General features: G+C 41.8%; 1 protein-coding gene across 2 annotated transcripts in view; it reads left to right on the top strand.

Moving 5' to 3' along the window:
• UNC5C (unc-5 netrin receptor C) overlaps positions 1-18,104 on the top strand; it is a 267,281-nt gene that overhangs the window by 209,934 nt on the left and 39,243 nt on the right. For both annotated transcript variants that reach the window (XM_074823136.1, XM_074823135.1), the window contains exons 5-7: positions 823-1,003; positions 3,103-3,270; positions 4,589-4,753. In XM_074823136.1, the coding sequence (XP_074679237.1) occupies positions 823-1,003; positions 3,103-3,270; positions 4,589-4,753 (514 nt within the window). The remainder of the gene's footprint in view (positions 1-822; positions 1,004-3,102; positions 3,271-4,588; positions 4,754-18,104) is intronic.

The raw sequence follows: 18,104 nt of genomic DNA, 5'->3' as shown, positions 1-18,104 counted from the left end.
GCCAAATTATATTAGGGTGGCTCACAGCAGTTAACTGGGATATAATAGGCTGTTTCTTTAGGAAGGCAATAAAGACAACATTGTCTAGATTAAAAATCACATATGAAAATATTTTTCTGTGTAACCAAGGAAATTACGCTTTATTAAGATAAAATACAGCTTACATAAAGAAAAGGGAAAAATAAGCACTGATGTAGTCTTTGTGATTCCCTATATCCTTGGTAACTGTCTCTATTTTGTTCAATCCTGATTGCAGCAAAACAATAACATGCATGTACTTGTGAGTGCATGTATACTTAAAAACACTGGCATGTTTGTAATTGGTTAGTGTGACCTACTCTGGTATAGGGCCTCACTGTGTTAGACCCAAGGCAGGTACATACAAGGTTACTACATTAACTCTGATGGTTTAGGGTTTCTGATGTTGTAAGGGAATTTTCTGTTTGTAGATATGGTCCTAAGGTATCACCTCTTCCTTATCTTTGCCTCAGACTCTGAAAGTGTAGATCAGCTGTTTTTCTCTGTACAGTAGCTGGCAGCCTTTGAAAATGCGTTAGTATTTTCAAGGCAAGGCAAGACAGCTGTTGTGTGGACGGGTGGGAGGGAAGGGGACCTGAAGGAAAGGGTAGGCCTGAAGGTTGTTCTCCTGCATTTCTGCCATGGTGTTTTATTTCAGTTGGCAGTGTACCTCAGGTGAGTCCGTGATGGGCCTTGACTCATTGTGCTTTCTAGGATGAGCAATGTAATCACAGATACTGTGCCCGTTGTGATGTGACCTGGTGCTGATTTACTGCCTCCCTTCTGGCCCTTTGAAACCCCAAGGTGGAGTGGCTGAAGAACGAAGAGGTGATTGATCCCGTGGAAGACCGAAATTTTTACATTACCATCGATCACAACCTGATCATTAAGCAAGCCCGGCTTTCTGACACAGCCAATTACACTTGTGTTGCCAAAAACATTGTGGCCAAAAGGAAAAGCACCACGGCAACTGTGATTGTCTATGGTAAGTGATGCCTTGTCCCACTGTATGTGGATGGATGCATGCTAAAAGCGAGAGGTGGGGCAGGAGGGGGGTGCAAAATGCCTGTATGCGACTGTTATTGTGGTCAATGACCAGGCAGGGCTGCTTGTACTGCCTGTTGACTTGCAGCCATATGCAGCAGCTGCAGTCAGGGTTCAATACTGAAAATACTCAGAAGTACAGGATGGTTTGGCTTATTGGTGACAGATAACTGCATTAAAGGAGGAACAGGCACCTACACAAGCAGCTGGTTGCCTCATTGAAGAGAAGGTGGTTGATCCCCTTGGCATAACACGTCAGGTGGATGCAGCAAGGAGCTGTTAGGGCACTTCGTCCATCAGGAGCATTCAAGGCATTGCTTTCTACCAAAAATAGCGTTTCACATTCTTAGTGTTGCTTTTCAGAAATAAGAGTAAAACTGAATGGAAGTTTGTGCTTCCATATGCTGGTAAGAGTGTCAGAGCACAGCAGGATCTTCCATCTTCTTATATCTCTTTAAATATACTTAGTTTTGATGTCTACTACCAAAACATACTCTGATGTCAGGGGCAAAGTAGCAAAGCACTCTAGGGCTGCAGTTCATAAGCACACAACCTAGCTTAAAAAGAAACATCAGGGGAATGCGAAGCATGGGATAACATTATTCTGTGTCTGCATCCACAGCCTCGATCTAATATTGAGGCTGGCCGTGCTTTGGCTGGGGAGGGGCTGGATGAGATGCCCTTCTGGGGTCTCTTCCAGACTGTGTTGCACTGCAGCTCTGCCCCACCAATCCAAGCCTTTGCCCCTGCAAAGATACTGCCCTGATGTGTCCCAGGCGGGGGTATCCACCAGAACAAAACCTGCTCTGACAACATGCCAGCTGACTGTCCTGGTGTTCCTTACAATCAGCTTAATTATAGGATAGACAAGTAGGAAAAAAATCCCTATGATTATCCCTAATATTCATTTCATATTCAGGGTAGCAGTTAGATTTAATTGTAAGCAGTTGCTTCCCTGAAGTTACAATGAGGGCCTTTTAGTTCAGTTTTTATAGAAAACTGACTGAATTGAGTTGATTAGCAGTGTTTGTTATATTGAGGGATGGACCATGCAAAAGCACTGTGTTTTGTAACTGTGATGAATGCAGAAACATAAAGATGTAGGCATACTGCAACTCTTCCTCATACATATACAGCATTTTATTCAACAGTGCAGTCAAGAGGCGTATGTAGGAGAGCAGCCATTTCTATGGGGTTTGCTACCAGAGCTGCTTAAGGGTTGTGTCGTATCACAAACATTTGGCTTTGGGGGATCTGAGCAGTTAGTATGTTATCCGTACCCTGGCTACATCATTATTACATAGAGTAGAACAGCTGCTTCTTCATCCATCCATCTATCCCAGAAACTGATGTGGGTGAAAAAGAGAGTCAGCATAAATATCTTCCCAAAGTCCAATAATAAAAATGCACTTAATGTGAGTTCACTCTGAACAGCTTAAATATCTGTTATAGAAGTGCTGGGACATCCATATGCACCAGCTATGTCCACAGAGGGGTGAGTGAAGTTGTCCTGGCATCCTGAAATTACCTTCTGGAAAGAAAGGGAAAGAAAATTATCAATTTCTAATCAAAGCACGGGGGTCTCTCAGCATGCATAGATGATGGGTACATCTGAGAACGAGCTGGAGTGCAGTTTGTCTCCCTTTGGAAAATGATGCAGCTTTCAGAGCGCAGGCTTCTGGCTGGCAGAGCTGTGGGCACTTTCTGAACCTGCAGGGTTTTGGCTATACACACGCCACCAGGTGCTTAGTGCTGGGTCAGGTCAGTTTTCAGGAGAAGGCAGGTCATCTGCCAGCCATAATAGTCATCACAGGGTGTTTTTCATTCAGCGTCAGCATTTCTTCAACTTATACAGTGACTTCTGGCATGCTGTGCATTCGGTACGTTGGGTTTGTGTCTGTGCAGTGTTGGTTCTCGTGCTCTTTCCAGCCATCGCTTGTGACTGCTGTTGGAGGCAGCATGACACAGAAGCCAGAGGCGCCTTTGGGCTGATCAGGACGGCTCGCTACACGATCATACTCTTTCTCTCTTGCTTTTCAGTGAATGGAGGCTGGTCTACCTGGACTGAGTGGTCAGTGTGTAACAGCCGATGTGGGAGAGGCTTTCAGAAGCGTACGAGGACCTGCACCAATCCTGCCCCACTCAACGGTGGTGCCTTCTGCGAGGGCCAGAGTGTTCAGAAAATAGCTTGCACCACTCTGTGTCCAGGTTCAGTATGAACAATGCATAGCCCTAGATAAATAGTTTGTCTGTCACCAGTCATTTCAGGAGAAGACTATTAGTTACAAAAGCCTCCTTCTCTTTATTAATAAATCCAACATTTCAGTGAATGAGTATCAAATTATATTACATAAATAGATAAAATAGGGAGCACATTATATCAAGCAGCAGAGGATTCAGACCCACTTTTGCACACAGCTTGCACCTGTCTCAGGCCTGGTAATTCAGGGGATTTGGGGAACATTCAGAGCTTCAAATTGTAAGAGATAAAGGATGAAAGCTCTGGAAAAGGACTAGAATTTGAATATAGAAAGCAACTGTGATGTAAATATATTTGCAATGTCTGTTCAGTCCAGCTGTCACAGCAAGTGAAGCATGTGGGGTGTGGATGTTAAATTTGAGGTAGGTGTTTACCTGACATCAAATACAAAGATGTTTATATTGCAAAGAGATATATATCCATTCCTTTAAAATGTATTTAAATGTAAACTCCTGAAAAATGCAAAACTGCTTCAGGACACGCAAGGTAGTTGATGGCTTTTCTGTGACAAAGCTCTGCCCTCTGTCCTGTTGTCCAGTGCTTTCCTACTTTGGCAGTCCCACTCAAATCGATGGCTGTAAGGTCATCTTCAGCTTGAGAAGCTTGGCCATCCAACTCCAGGTCTTACTGGTGGGTGGAACTTGAAGAGCTGAAATTTCATCTCTGGTCGCTATTCCAAGTGACGGGCTCCTGACTCAGACTGTGTCACTGGACCAATTTCATAGTTTGTTCTTCAGCTGTTCAATTTAGTGCTTTTGAAAATCATTTGCAGGATTTTGAAAGGTGCTAAACACATTTCTGATTCTGCTCATAGGAAATACATTGGTGCCTCTAGATATTTCTTTTAATAGAAAATATTTAACATTAAATATCTTCCTACTAAGGAAGATTTTCTGGCCAAGTTTAACCTCTGTGTTAAAAAATTAAAAAAAAAAAAAAATCACAGATTCCTGAATTGTTGCTCATTTTTTTGTACACTTTGAGCACAGATAAACTCCTGACAAGTTTATAAAAAGGGGAGGAAAGAGCCAAAATGGGGCTGGGGCGGATAGAAAGGAGAGGAAGAGTGAATGTGCATTTACAGGCCAGAAGCAGAAGTTTAAGAAGAGCAGACTGACTATTTTTAAGAAGAGTAAACTGACGACCCTTCTGCCTTGCGGGGAATGACCAGGAGTTGCAGGCTGGCTTGTGCCGAGACCTGCATCGCTCTCACTTGGTCTCACTTTTATGTACCCCCTAACAAGTCATGTCCTTTCCTCATCTCAGTGGATGGCAAGTGGACGTCCTGGAGCAAGTGGTCCACCTGTGGCACGGAGTGCACCCACTGGCGCCGGAGGGAGTGCACGGCTCCAGCGCCAAAGAACGGGGGGAAGGACTGCGAGGGACTGGTGCTGCAGTCCAAGAACTGCACCGACGGGCTCTGCATGCAGGGTAAGTGCTGCTGTGATGCCTCCAGGGTCTGGGATGTAAGTGGCCACAGAAAAAACTGCAGTAGCTGCAGATCAGCATCAATGACCTAAAGTCATAGAATCACTTGTAGGATGGAGAAGTGAGTTAATCCATTTCTCATCAGTCTGGACACCCCACTCTTCTTCCCTGAAGGTGAATGTAATGCTCTCTGAGGTTTGTGAAGTTGATCCATGAAGAATTAGAAAGTCTCATAACAGAGACCTCTCCCCTCTGACCTCCCCACCAAACAGCCCTTCTGTCTAATACCGGCTCAGCATCTGTCCAGGGAGGCTTGGCAGTGACTCTCATGACAATGCAAATGAAAAGTAGAGGATTTAGGGCAAAGCCAGCATTTTCAAAAGAGTAAACTTGGCAAAGTAGATCAGCTTCTGGCTTCTTAGTGACAGGAATGGTGGGTGCATATGTTTCTACATAAAATAGTTATGCCCTTTTTGAATTTGGGGTGCCCTGTAGTAGAAAGAGGTACCCTGTACCTACACAGTGCCTATGCAAATTTCATATATAGTTACCAGCATGCTGCAGCCTCATGAAGATCAGCTCTAGCACTGAAACCTATTCTGCCTGCGCCTATTCACACCACGGTCCTGACTTTGTGACTAACGAGAGTGAGAAGTAAAAAAAAGGAGGCTTTTAGTGTGATTCTGACATATGCTGATGAACAGTTAGTCTTCTCTGCATCCCATCTCTTTTCAAAAATGAGGTCTTCTGTGTTCTACTGGTGCATTGAAACTTCCTTTCATATTTCGTTAGTACAATAACCTGAGCTGAAATCCTCGCATGCACCTCTCTCCTGTTCCTTCATCCTGGCTCTCTGCAGTACTTCTCTGTCAAGTCTCAGCTCGCTGTTGCCCAAATGGTTGTGGCTGTAACTATCTGGTATCTATGTGTCCAGATCATGAAATGCTTTTAGTTCTCTCATGAAAAAGAAGTCAGGAATTTTTATTCTCTGAGGCAGGTTACCTTTGACTGAAATAGTCGCAATGACAAAAAAGTGACACTACTAGCTAATAAATAGATCTGCTTTATGAATAAGTGCCATAGAGGTGGCTACTGTGCTGGCAGCGAACTCTGAGCTACCCTGTGGCACAGCATGGCCATTTGCTCTGAGGGTTCTCAGATTTACAAAAAAGGCTTCTTCAGTGTTGTTCACACACTTTCATCACGTTAAAAACTATTAGTCAATGTCAGCAGCCTATAAAGCTGTAATTCCTGAAAACATTTGTTTTTATGGGGAAGATAGAAAGGTAAAATTCAGAGCTTCTCTCTTTCTTTTCTAAAGATAGAAAAAAAAATCCAGCCACATTTTACTGAGTAACACCTTGGTGACTTTTGTAGTGGGAGGCTAACACACCCCTAGCTCCAGCAGTGTGCATAAGTCATTATGGTAAATTAGGAAGAAAAGATACATTTCCCCATACAGAAGAGCTCTTCACTATCAGATTATATTTAGACAGGTGTATGTCATCTTTGTGTATGTGCATAAAGAGAGCCATTTAAGCAGAAATCTTGTGGAAAAGTAGATATAATGGTACGGCAGAATAAAAGCCCTTTAGGGATCTCATTTATCTGTTGATGGTATATTGCATTTTATTTGTGAAAGTGGATACTGAGTATAAAGCAGAGGTCTTCAGTGGGAGAGAGGGTGAGGCTGTTGTGAATCCTATTCTGCTTCACATATATGTATATAAAAATGGTAATGAAAAATATACAGTCACATATTGACCTACTTGGCTCTAGGGGCTGTGGTAATCCTTCAGTGTTGGAATTTAATGGCAGTGTTTTAATGGTGTCTTTATACTCGTGGGGTTTCATATACCTGTAAAACTTACAGTCCTGCTCCCTGATCCATCACTGCTGGGAAGATTGATTTGCTGTACTTGGTGGCAGTGTGCCTGCTGCTCTCTCTCTCTTTCTTTATTTCTCCTTCTTAGTTTATGCAAAACCAATCTGAACACTTACATTTTTGCTGGTGTGGATCTAGATTCGTAGCAAATCTGCCTGCTGAGCTAGGAAGAAACACAGGACTCCTTTCATTCCTAAAACACCAGGCCTCTTTTCACATTATTTGAGGCTGGTGGGGACTGGCCTGAGCTGACATTTCTCCTAGCCTGGGGACCTGTGGATCCACAGCAGATTTTTCCAATGCCTTTATGCCAGTGGGTTCTGGCATGGCACAGGTGGCATGGAGGGAGCCACAGCCACCTTTCCTCTGTGGCCATAGCCCTCCTGGAGATGTGTTGGCCAGCTGTTTACCTGCACCATAGCCAAATCCTGCTCCCAGATGCCCTGGTTCTTCCTCCTTAGTGTCAATCTTTTGTGAGAGCTTGAAGGTTGACTTTAGTACCATGGGAGTAGTTGAGGTCAAAGAATTAGTAGACAGACTCTCTTACCAGGAGTCACTAGGCTGTTGCTTCGACAAAAACTCACTTGTAAATATATATCTCTATATAGCTCCACATAAAAGATATCCTGGAAAATGTTGGATTGAATGAGTCTAATTTACAAGCCCTTTCTGTTCCAGTCTATTATTCACTTCAGTAGCATCAGCTGGATAAATCAATAAGCTCTTTCATCAGACTGCCCCTGCTCCAGCAAAGAGCAGCAGTCTGCACCGCTATCGATTTCTGTGGGGATAAAAACTGTGGAGCTTTCTCCATCCCTTGTAATTACAGTATTTTACACCCAAAGCTGTAGTTTGTGTTTACCACTAACTGTGGCATTTCTTGTGCAACTCTGCTGTCACATTTATTCCGACTAATGATCTTGCTAGTACACACATACACTCCCTTATCCAGTAGTTAGTATTTTTCTGTTAACATGAAAGGATGAACAGTCATTAAGCTAGAGAGCCTGCAGAGAGACAGCAGGCTGGATTGAAGAAGAAAAGCAGCTGTAGTGAAAATTTAGGATGGTTGTTGCTATTTTAAGTTTCCAAATACACAATATTGCCTAGCAGGTCCCAATATAACAATTTCATAATTCCTGTAATAGTGTTAATATGATCTTCTGGAACAAAATATGCTGTAGGTGTAAGAAGAATTAGCTGGTTACCACCCACGCTAGTTGCATTATTGCCTCCATAGTTGCATTATTTCCCATTTGAAGTATGAGTACTGTGGTAAATACTTCAGTGCAAGGAACAGCACTTTTAAAGTCACGCACTGCATCTCACAGGGGATCTCTATAAACTGAAACACTGCAATTACCGCTCCACCCATCTCTGCCTAATGACTTTGGTGGGCGTTTTGTGTGGGGACTAAGAAAGCAGAGCGCTCCACTGCTGGCTCAAACTTCAGCACGAGTAGTTCCCTTCACTAGATAACAAATATGTTTAAAGCAACATACAAGGGGAAGTGTTTTGCTAGGCCCAGTCTGGAATGACTGTGAGATTATGTGTGTGGTACCAAACAGATGCTAAAAGTCCCTGGCAGGCCAAATTTTGCTTTGCATTATGTGTAAAATGCTGCTGGTAATCAGGAAGAGGTGGACAACCTAGGAAGAGAGTTAGCTGTGTTGCATGGTTATGCTGAAGGCTTATTACATGAGTTGTGGCACGCCCCTGTCATGCTCAGAGCATGTCACATGTGTCCTTTCTGTTGAGGATCTGAAGTGACAGTGTTCAGATCTGTATTGTCCCTCTGTTGTCCTGTAGACATGAGGTTGGCACCTGTACATGCTGGTAGAGCTGTTGGTCTTTTCTGAAATCATGCCTGTGTTGCACAGGGTTGACATTAGCACTGTCAGAGGGAGACAACCAGTGCCCCTTCTTCAGCTTACTCTCAGCTTTAGTAGACCACTGTGGCTTTTCATAAAAGGCTGGCTAAGTTGTGCTTTCAGTTCTTTCCAAAACACAGGGCTAGCTATCTTACAGCAGCAAGGTAATACTGAAGCTCATGTTGTCGCTTGAGGACTATGGATTATATTGTTACATAAATAGTACTGCTGCTCTGTGTAGTAAAAACTGTTTACTTTATACAGTCTCACAATATGGCATATAAATCCAGCACTGAATAGGGCCAAAAGGAAATTTCCACTTGTGAATCATTGCCAAGTGTCATCAGATGCAGTGTGGACTTTTCCTTTGTTGCTTTGGATTTAAATAAATGAGCATGAAAAGACAGAGATGTGCTACTATCACTTAAAGAATGGAAGAAAAGATTCAAAACATCTTCACCTGTCATTACAGACAACGCTCTGGACTAACTCTCGGGTCACTTTGATTCTCTCCCTGCACGTAGCTTAACTACTTGGAAATTCAAACAGCGGATACACCACTGGAGAAAAAGGCACCTATACCATGGTGAAGATGTTATTATCAGACTAGTAATTCCATTCCTTGTTAAAAAAAGGCTGTCTTCCAGTCGAGAGTGAATTGATGTGAAATGATGATGGCAAATCTATATTTGCTAAGTGCTTTGAAATCCTCATCTGAAAGGCAGTATGAAGTTCATAAGGTTCCGAACCTCTTACAGTGGTAGTGCCTAAGCGAGTGAAAAAGATGCAGTTTGTCATGCTTGTGCATGAAATGGTTAACTGCTGCCCTTTTCCAGTCTTGTGCCTGTTTATACACAGATCTTGAGTAGAAAGCAAGGTTAACCTGATACTAAACATCTCTTTCTTCCCAAAACATATATATTCTGCACACTCCCTGCTTGTTTAATGTAACATGCCAGAACCTCTGATGGAATAAGCATTCATTTCCCTTCTTGGCTTGTTTTGAAAGCCAGCATTCAGGGAAGAATTACAGGGCAGAACAGTTTGATGAGGACCTCTGGTCCTCCAGAGCAGATTAGTGTGCAAAGAGCAGGGGAATGTTTTCCAGACTCCAGGAGGTAAGCAAAGCTCTCTCAAGGGACACTGCAACAGAAGCCCATGTGTGCAGAGGAATGAAATAAAACCTTTTATTAAGAGCATGTGGGTCAAGAGAGAACTTCTAATACGTTCAGTCTGTCAGCATAATGATATAGCCACCTGGCCTGTTTCGCTGCACCCTTACAGCGAGCGTTTCATTCATTTGAAGAACACATCTCATTTGTTCCTAGAGGAAGTTTTCTGTAATATTGTTGTTTGATATGAGTAAAGAGCTGTGTTATTCTGTTTTCAACCCAACTACTACGTAATGGTGTAGCAGCCAAGGGAGTTTATGCACACATCTCAGAGTTACAACTCATCTTTATTTTTATTGTAGTGACATGAGAAATCCCCAGCTGAGAAGCATCCATGCTCTGGTGGGCCCTGTGCAACTGAGAGCTCTTGCCTTGGAAACATATGGCTTGAAGCAGATAAAAGCATTGAGAGAAAATAGAAGTGCAGAGCCACAAGCAGAACCCAGGGCACTGAAATCACTGTGTCTTACCCTAGTCAGTTCAGAAAGAGCCACGTCCACATTAATTTTAATGGAAGGCAAGTGCTTTAAGATCTCTAGGCTGTTTTCAAAAATCCCAACTAATTAAGAAATATTATAGCCATTCAGAGAGAAGAAAACTCCCAACCTTGTCCATCTGTAATCTTCATTCTTCTTAATTCTCTTGGGTTTTTCTTTTATTCTTCCCTTATTCCTCTGCATATTAAAAAAAACCAAAAAGTTTCTCAGATAGATGAAAGAAAAATGCAAAGACTATAATGAAGTCTAACTGATATATTGTAGGAAAAAAAATGCAGTGACAATAATGAGTGTTTATATTTTCCTTACCATGTACAAAGGTGGGTTTATTTCATGATTTTTGCTTTCCTGGCAGGGTGTCGCACAGAGCAAGGTTACATGAGCAGCCCGAGGCTCATTAGGGAGTCAGTGACAGGATCAGGAGTAAAACTCAGTGCTCTCTATTTCTAAATCTGTGTTCTACATAAAGGACTAACAAAAACATGGGCAGCATCCTTAAATGAAAACTCATGTTGGAGAAGGAAGTTTCTGTAGTTTGGGAAACAAACGTTGAGCTGATCAGCTGATTCTGGAGTCTCTGGGATTTTTGAGGTTACAAGCCAGGGAATACAAGTTACCTTACCTGTGAGCTTACAGACCTGCCAAAGATTTCTATACCTGTCACTGAACATCCATGTGGATAACTCATGCTTTCCATGAGCCTTTTTTTCCAGCATTCCTAACAGTTTTTATCCCCTCTTCTAGATCCTTGTCCAGCTGTCCCTTCCTTCATCCAGCTGTTTGCCATGTGTCCTCTCTTCAGTGCTGCCCCATGTCCTTATCTCAGCCCTCCCTGTAACCTGTTTGCTCTTATCCAGCTACAACTGCAAAACAAAGCAAACCGCAGGAAGCCTATTTAATTCAGTCATTGCAAATGTGGAATTTGCAAATACACAATCTAGCAAATTGCAATGCTAGACATGTGTTTACTTTTTTCTGTCAAACATGCATAACAAAACCAATGTTAAGGCTCTGTGCTTCTAAAATACTAAAGACTGACGTAAAATTTAGCCAAAAGGTCAAAGTCCTTAACTGTAAAAGATTGCATAATGTCAAAATTGCCTATACTAATCCACATCAAATTTTAGCAACAAGTTATCCTACTCTTCCATCTTCTCCCACTCCCATATAGATGGCATGCTTGTTTAAACTCAGGCAGGACCTTTCTAACAATGTTAACAAAATGTCAGGAATCTAATTTAAAATGAAAACATAGTTGCAGTCTTAATTTTAAAATATCATAAACTCCCGTTCAAGGACAGGACAAGAGAGATTCCCCATTTAATCTACCCACTCAGGAAAGATCTGAGATAATACCCAAGTAAATAACCAGTCACAAAACCTCAAGCTCCCTGTTTATTAGCCCACCCTGAATATGCCAATAATTAGTCCTTTAGAAGGAAAATAAATTACTGTGCATTATCTCTGGGATGCCTGATATCATATCTGACCTTCAGCATCATTACTGCAGACATGAAGGTCTTTCTTTATAATGGCAAATATAGGAAGAAGCTGGGCAGAATCTCTCTGGGAGTTTTCTGCAGCTCCAGGGACTTTGTTTGTTGTTGGTTGTTGTTTGTTTTTTTTTTTTTAATTTTTAACCACCACAAATAAGGTATAAGATATCACATCTTCTTGTTTATGTGCTGCAGTTCCTGGGAAATAGCAGGGGAGAGAAACAATTAACAGCAATTACAATTCAAAGACTATTGTTAATATTTCTCCCATGGTAAATCTGCATTAGCAACATGTTAAGTGAACATGAAGCCTTAGCACTAAACGGTCAGAATATGGGGTTTACTCTAAGATTGCTCTTGTGCCATTAACTCTGCCCCCTTGTAGAAAAGGAAGTACTGGAAGCTTGTGCAGTTGCAGTCTCTGAACAGTGGGACCTGCATGAAGCAATTTAAAACTCCTGAATGTCAAATTAAGTCTCCTAAATTCCTTCTCCTAACATGAGAATATGTGACTGCTTGTCCATCATAGGGACTAGATGGAAACCTGTAGCATTGCAATACATCTGAACTAACAGTTTGAAAGCCCTTGAAAGTCTTTCTTGAAAGTGTCTTTTGGAAGCTTTGAGCTCTTGCACACTGTATTGATTATGTAGAATTTCTTTAAAAATAATGAAGAAACTCAGCAAGCTGGTGATAGCTGTAGAATTGCTGAGGGGTGATGGTGAACCAGGTAAGGCAAAAGGAGGCATAAGGTGGAAACAGGACCAGTAATGCGAGGTCAGTGCTATAGTCAAGGCATTGCAACCACTGCAGGGGCATGTGCCTTTTTTCTTCTTCGTCTCAAAAATGTCTCTTTATAATGGAATTCAGAATTTAGAATTGCTGGCTGTGTCTTCCCAGGAGTGCAGAGTTCTACAAAATCTGAAATTGAGCTGACTTTGAATTGAGAATGGATTTTTACAGGAAAAGGGAGAGGAGCTGAATTTCTAGAACCTGGAATTTGGAAACAGCAGTATATACTATTTTTTTACCCGTAGAGATCCATTGAACTCAAAATTCAACAAAACAAACCAAATTAAAAAACATTGTTAGGGTTCTTAACCCAGTTTTGTTCAAACTTTTCCGGATAATTTCCAAGACTGAGACTGATTATAGAAAATATCAGCAAAACCCAAAGATTTTAAATAAAATTCTGAGCCACTGAAGCTAGGGAAGAGAGCAAGATAACTGAAATAATGCTGAAAGAATACCGTATGGGAATTAAGAACAGAAGCAATTGGGTGCATGTTGTTTGGGACTCATATGGAAAAAATGACCAGCTTGCTCACTTTTGAGTTGTTAAATACTGGAACTCCTCTGATGTGTATGTACCATGGAGAAACAAAGGGTTTTTTTCAGTAAACTTTCATGTCACAATGTATGCACTACATAGCTACTTTAAATCATCTAAGAACTGCTTTCTTCAAATTTTAGGCATTTACATGTGAGAATTAGCCTCTGTTCTTCTGACCATCATAGCTCCATGGTTCAGAGCCTGTTGCCAGCAAGAGCTTATTCCTACTTCAGTATCGCTACACTGGATAAAGCCATCAAAATAGAGAAAGAAAGGTAGCAGCTGAATGTGTGCCTTCTTCTTTTCTTATAGGCAATTTAACGGCATTGACTTTGGAGCCAAAAGGGGGAAAAGTGCTGTTACAATATATTATGCTCAACCTGTTGAGTTCATTGCAACAGGATGTTATTGAGACATGTCATGTAGCTAGACTTTCAAAAGGGCCACGTAATTACATGACCTTAGCTCCTTTTGAAACTGCTACATAGAGGGTAAAGAGCGTTTATAGATTAGAAACAAGTGGTGCCAGATTAAAATATGATGCATTAAAGAAACAAGCAGTTATGTGCTTTATGCAATCTTCACTTTATTAAATGGAAGTGCATGTCTCCAACTCTCACTGACCTTGATACAGCCTCAAAATATATATCATTAACTGTGACCTCAGCAGCTGATGGTATAAAGCAATTTCTTTGCAGGATAATTGTAAGTAAATATGACCCAAACTGTATAAGCCCTAGTAAATAAGTGCCCAGAAAGATCACCTTCAGTTACTCCACCATCTTAGTTACTTGCTGGGAAGAGGGAAGGTAGCTGGGGAAAATACAAATGAAAAACTGGGAAGTTTTTTTTTTCTTATATGAATATTTTGTTTTCTGCAAGCAACAAAGTAAAATATTTTCATAATCTGATCAATTCACTCTAAAATTGATATCCATTAATACAAATTCAGCATGACTAGAAAGCTAGCAAAATCTATTAAAGACCAAAAAGGGGAACCAGTTACAAAGTTCCCTCTGCATGAAGCCATGACCTAGTGTTTTATACCACAGGGATAAAAGTTGTCTTTGGTACACAGGCCAAGGCAGTATATTCCCAGGGCTTTCTAGGTAAAATCAAACACAGGATTTCAGGATGCCCATGGTCATGTAACTGAGTTCCCAGTCCAAGCACCGTGTGTGTGTATACATGCCCATGAAAACGCTGAGGGGTAGATTTTTCCCCAGTGGGAAAAAAAAGAGCTTAGAAAAGTTGTTTTGGTGACTGTTTGGTAATCAGTTTCAGTCTCAAGGTAGTCAGTGCCATAATCTCTGCACAATTATCTTTCATAGGTCTGAGATTCTCCATTCCCAAACACTTCATTTTTCCCCAATTTGGCAGAAGGTTTATCTACTCCTCTGAAGGAAAATTCAAGCAGATGAATTCATGCTGTAAAAAGGGTCAGCCTGCCTATTTGTCAAAGATAACCCCCTGAGGCAGATGGTCCCACACGTGCAGATACGCTGAAGGCCATTCAGCCACAGACACTCACCATTGTGTCTCTTGTGGCATGTGACACAAATGTGTTTCCAGAAGGTCAGAGCAAGACATGTGGGACCAGAATGCTCAGGCTAGACTTCCAATGTTTGGGGATCATCTGCCTTCACAAACTGCACCAAACTAATTAAATGAGCTTCAAAATCTATTTAATTAAATGGTCACAAGTTCCCAAATCAGTGCAAGTGCGACTGATACCGAAATTGAGTTAAACTAAATTGATAAAAAGCCTGCTGAAGTCTTTTCTATATTACCAACATTGGATTGGTTTATCTTTCCAGTACAATCTGACATATTCACCCTTCTCCACTTTTCCCAGTGTGTTACATCATTATAAAGGCGTTTGAATTGCCTTTCACATGCTTTATAGAAAGAGAACAGGCAATGCCTACATAATGCACCTTTATAATAATACATATGCATTTGTACAAAGGATTTGTGCCAGTGTAATTACTTTAGTTAAAAAAAGCCCACCTTTAACACTTAATAGAAGCACTTCCACAGGGACAAAAAAATGTATTTACAAGCCTAAAGTGGAATATAAAGTAGAATGCATGGAGAAACATCAACTTAATTAAAGGCTTTTTAATGAATGCATTTACTGTGCAATTACAGTGGTGCAATTTCTGTGCGTTAACCCAAGCCTCCCACTGATTCTTCAGGTATGACATAGGGTAAGGTACTTGTAAATGAGGAAAACAAATACCTGCTTTTGGTAAGCCTCTGAGAGCCTCAAACAGGAGGGACTATGCAAGTGTAAAGTATGATTATTACTATTTTACTCATCCAGCAGTAAGTTACACAACAAAACATCAAAAGCCCCTTTGAAAATGTACATTTCCCAACAAGCTGGAGGAATAAGCTTAAATTACTTTTCTCAAAGCAAGTAGCTCACTGTGAAACCAGCTGCTCCAAGTGTGAGTCAGCAGCCTCAGCAGCCTTCCCAGAATCAAGCCCACCAGCACCTTTCTAAATTCACTGTCATTAAAAGTTTTGATGATCCTGGTAGAAGTCCCTCAGGTACTTGCCAAGCAGCACTGTTGATACAAGGAGGGAAAAAAAAACCCACAAGGAAAAGATCTCTTTTCACTGTAGTTACTTTGAAGAGAGGAGGAAAGTCATTCTTCATTATTTCATCTACTAATCCCAGCAGGTTTGCATCATTATCTGTTGAAAACATCCTTTCTCATTGTTTGAAGGTATAGTCAGAGGGACCAGTGTGAAAGCCAACTTTCTAAAGCAATACCTGTGCTCTTGTGCTGGGAGCATGGCAATAACCCTACCTCCTGCCCAGCCACCACCACCACCAGCGCATGGCTCCAAGCCTTCCCCTTACCGCTGCCACTGCAATGCCCACTCACTTCTGGAAGAACACTTTCATGACAAAGGAGTATTTAAAAGAAGTTTTATTCTAAAAATTCCTGCCCAAATGGCAGAAGGTGTCTGTAGTTGCCATGTTTGAGTGATCTCTGACAAATGTGCTTACTTTGCAAGTGAAAATGGAGCTGGCATTTGACCAGCAAAGGGATGGGGTTGCCAGCTTGGCTGGAATGCTGAAAGTCAACCCAAGGTAAGGTGTCTGCTAGCTTCAGCCAGGGAAGCCTGTCCACATGCTGTGAGCAAACAGGGTTGTATGACCACCACAGCATGGCTTGTGTAGTGCCATCACCTCAACAAGGACTTTACATCCAGCATGAGTGACCACCTATTCATCTACAGCCAGGTTGGTCAGCTGTGACTATTGGCCCTCAGCAAAAAATTAGCATGACTGTGACTCAAACACATGGCATCTCACTCAGCAGTCCTTAACCCTTCCACCTCGGCCATGCCTTACTTCTGTGTAAAAAACACGTTTTTCAGGCTGAAAATGTGTCCTTGCAGACACTTGTGCAAGCCAGGCTATGTTTACATGGTGTGCTGGTTTTGGCTGGTGTAGAGTTAATTTTCTTCATAGTAAAAAATTTCTTCATCGTGGTTAAAACACAACACGCAGAAGCAGTTGGCTGGAGTTGGGTGCTTGGTTCAGTTTGCAGCATACACAGGAAAATAAAATCAAGCTCACTTTACTAAGCGTGTTGGTTTGTGAGGCTAATGGAAGCAGCAGGCAGTATCCTCACCTCATCCTCCTGTTTTAATAGACATGCCTTTGAATACATACACAAAGGTGTATGTTTCTGTTTAAGAAATCAGTGTCACTCTTCTGTAGCTGCAAGGATGCTCTCTGTAGTTATCAGTAAGAGAATCTATGCAAACTTGTAAGATGCAAATAAGTATTTGTGACAGACGGGGTTTATGAAGAGTTTGCAATGAGGTAAATTTCTTTTAGAGTATTTGAGGACCACCCTTGTTTACTTTTCTGAAGACTTCAATTTGGATTTCCATTTTCCTGGGAGGAGAGAATGTGTTCAATAACAGCTAATCCAGTCTTTTTTGCCCCTCGAGTGGAAGTCGCTAGATATGGCAGGAATAACGCACAACCTTGAATGCAAAACTTGCTAGCTGAAATGCAACGTAAGGGGAGAGGAATAGTCTTTCTGGCTCTGCACAGATGAGCTCGAGCTCCATGGGTGATGCATAGCCAGGGGACATCTGCTGCCCCATGCCGACTCCCGCAGGAACATACTGGGGCACATGAAGTGCAGAGAGGTGTCCTCAGCTTTCCTAGTGGATTTGAGTATGAGGCAAAAAGGCATTCGGAGTTGCAGCCAGCTTAAATTTCACCTTGTCCTTGTGCCTTGTATTAGCTGCTGGCTGCCTCTTGGTCTCCAGAGACATCTTGCCACAGGAAATATTGGGCCTAAGGCTATAGCTGAAATTGAGGTTGACTAAATATGGGCCTCAACTTTCATCTGTAGAGTAAGTGGGGAGTAACTAGGGTACTGTAAATTCATGCCAGAACTTGCTGAGCACTCATTCAAGCCCTCAGAAGTTGCTCACCTGACTTTTTATTGCCAATACCTGGAGTACACTAGTAGAAATAGGAAGCAGTTTTTACGAAAGATTGAGTACACATGTTGAGAGTACACATAGGTGAACTTGCCTCAAAGAACCAAATAGATGAATGTAAGCACATAATGTTTCTAAAAGCAATTATAAGGCTGAAATCATTGCTGTGAAATAAAGTTTTCAATAGATATTACAAGCAATATAGTCTGTCCCATGATGCCTCAGAGAAAACATCATCATCAAAAAGCAGCTCTTCTTGCTGTGGTGTGGTGGATTGACTCTAGCTGGATGCTGGGTGCCCACCAAAGCACTCCCCCTCCTCAGCTGGACTGGGGAGTGAAAATATAATGAAAAGCTTGTGGGTCGAGATAAGGACAGGGAGAGATCACTCGCCAATTACTGTCAAACAAACTCAACTTGGGGAAAATTAATGTAATTTATTACCAATCAAATCAGAGAAGGGTAATGAGAAGTAAAACCAAATCTTAAAACACCTTCCCCCCACCCCTCCCTTTTTCCTGGGCTTAACTTTCCTCCTGAATTCTCTACCTCCTCCCCTCCAGTGGCACAGGGGAATGGGGGTTGCAGTCAGTTCATCACATGTTGTCTCTGCCACTT

The sequence above is a fragment of the Strix aluco genome, chromosome 4 (genome assembly GCF_031877795.1).
Source record: "Strix aluco isolate bStrAlu1 chromosome 4, bStrAlu1.hap1, whole genome shotgun sequence".
Taxonomy (NCBI): Eukaryota; Metazoa; Chordata; class Aves; order Strigiformes; family Strigidae; genus Strix; species Strix aluco.
Note: the sequence above shows the minus strand (reverse complement) of the source record. Positions and strands in the feature narration are given on the sequence as shown.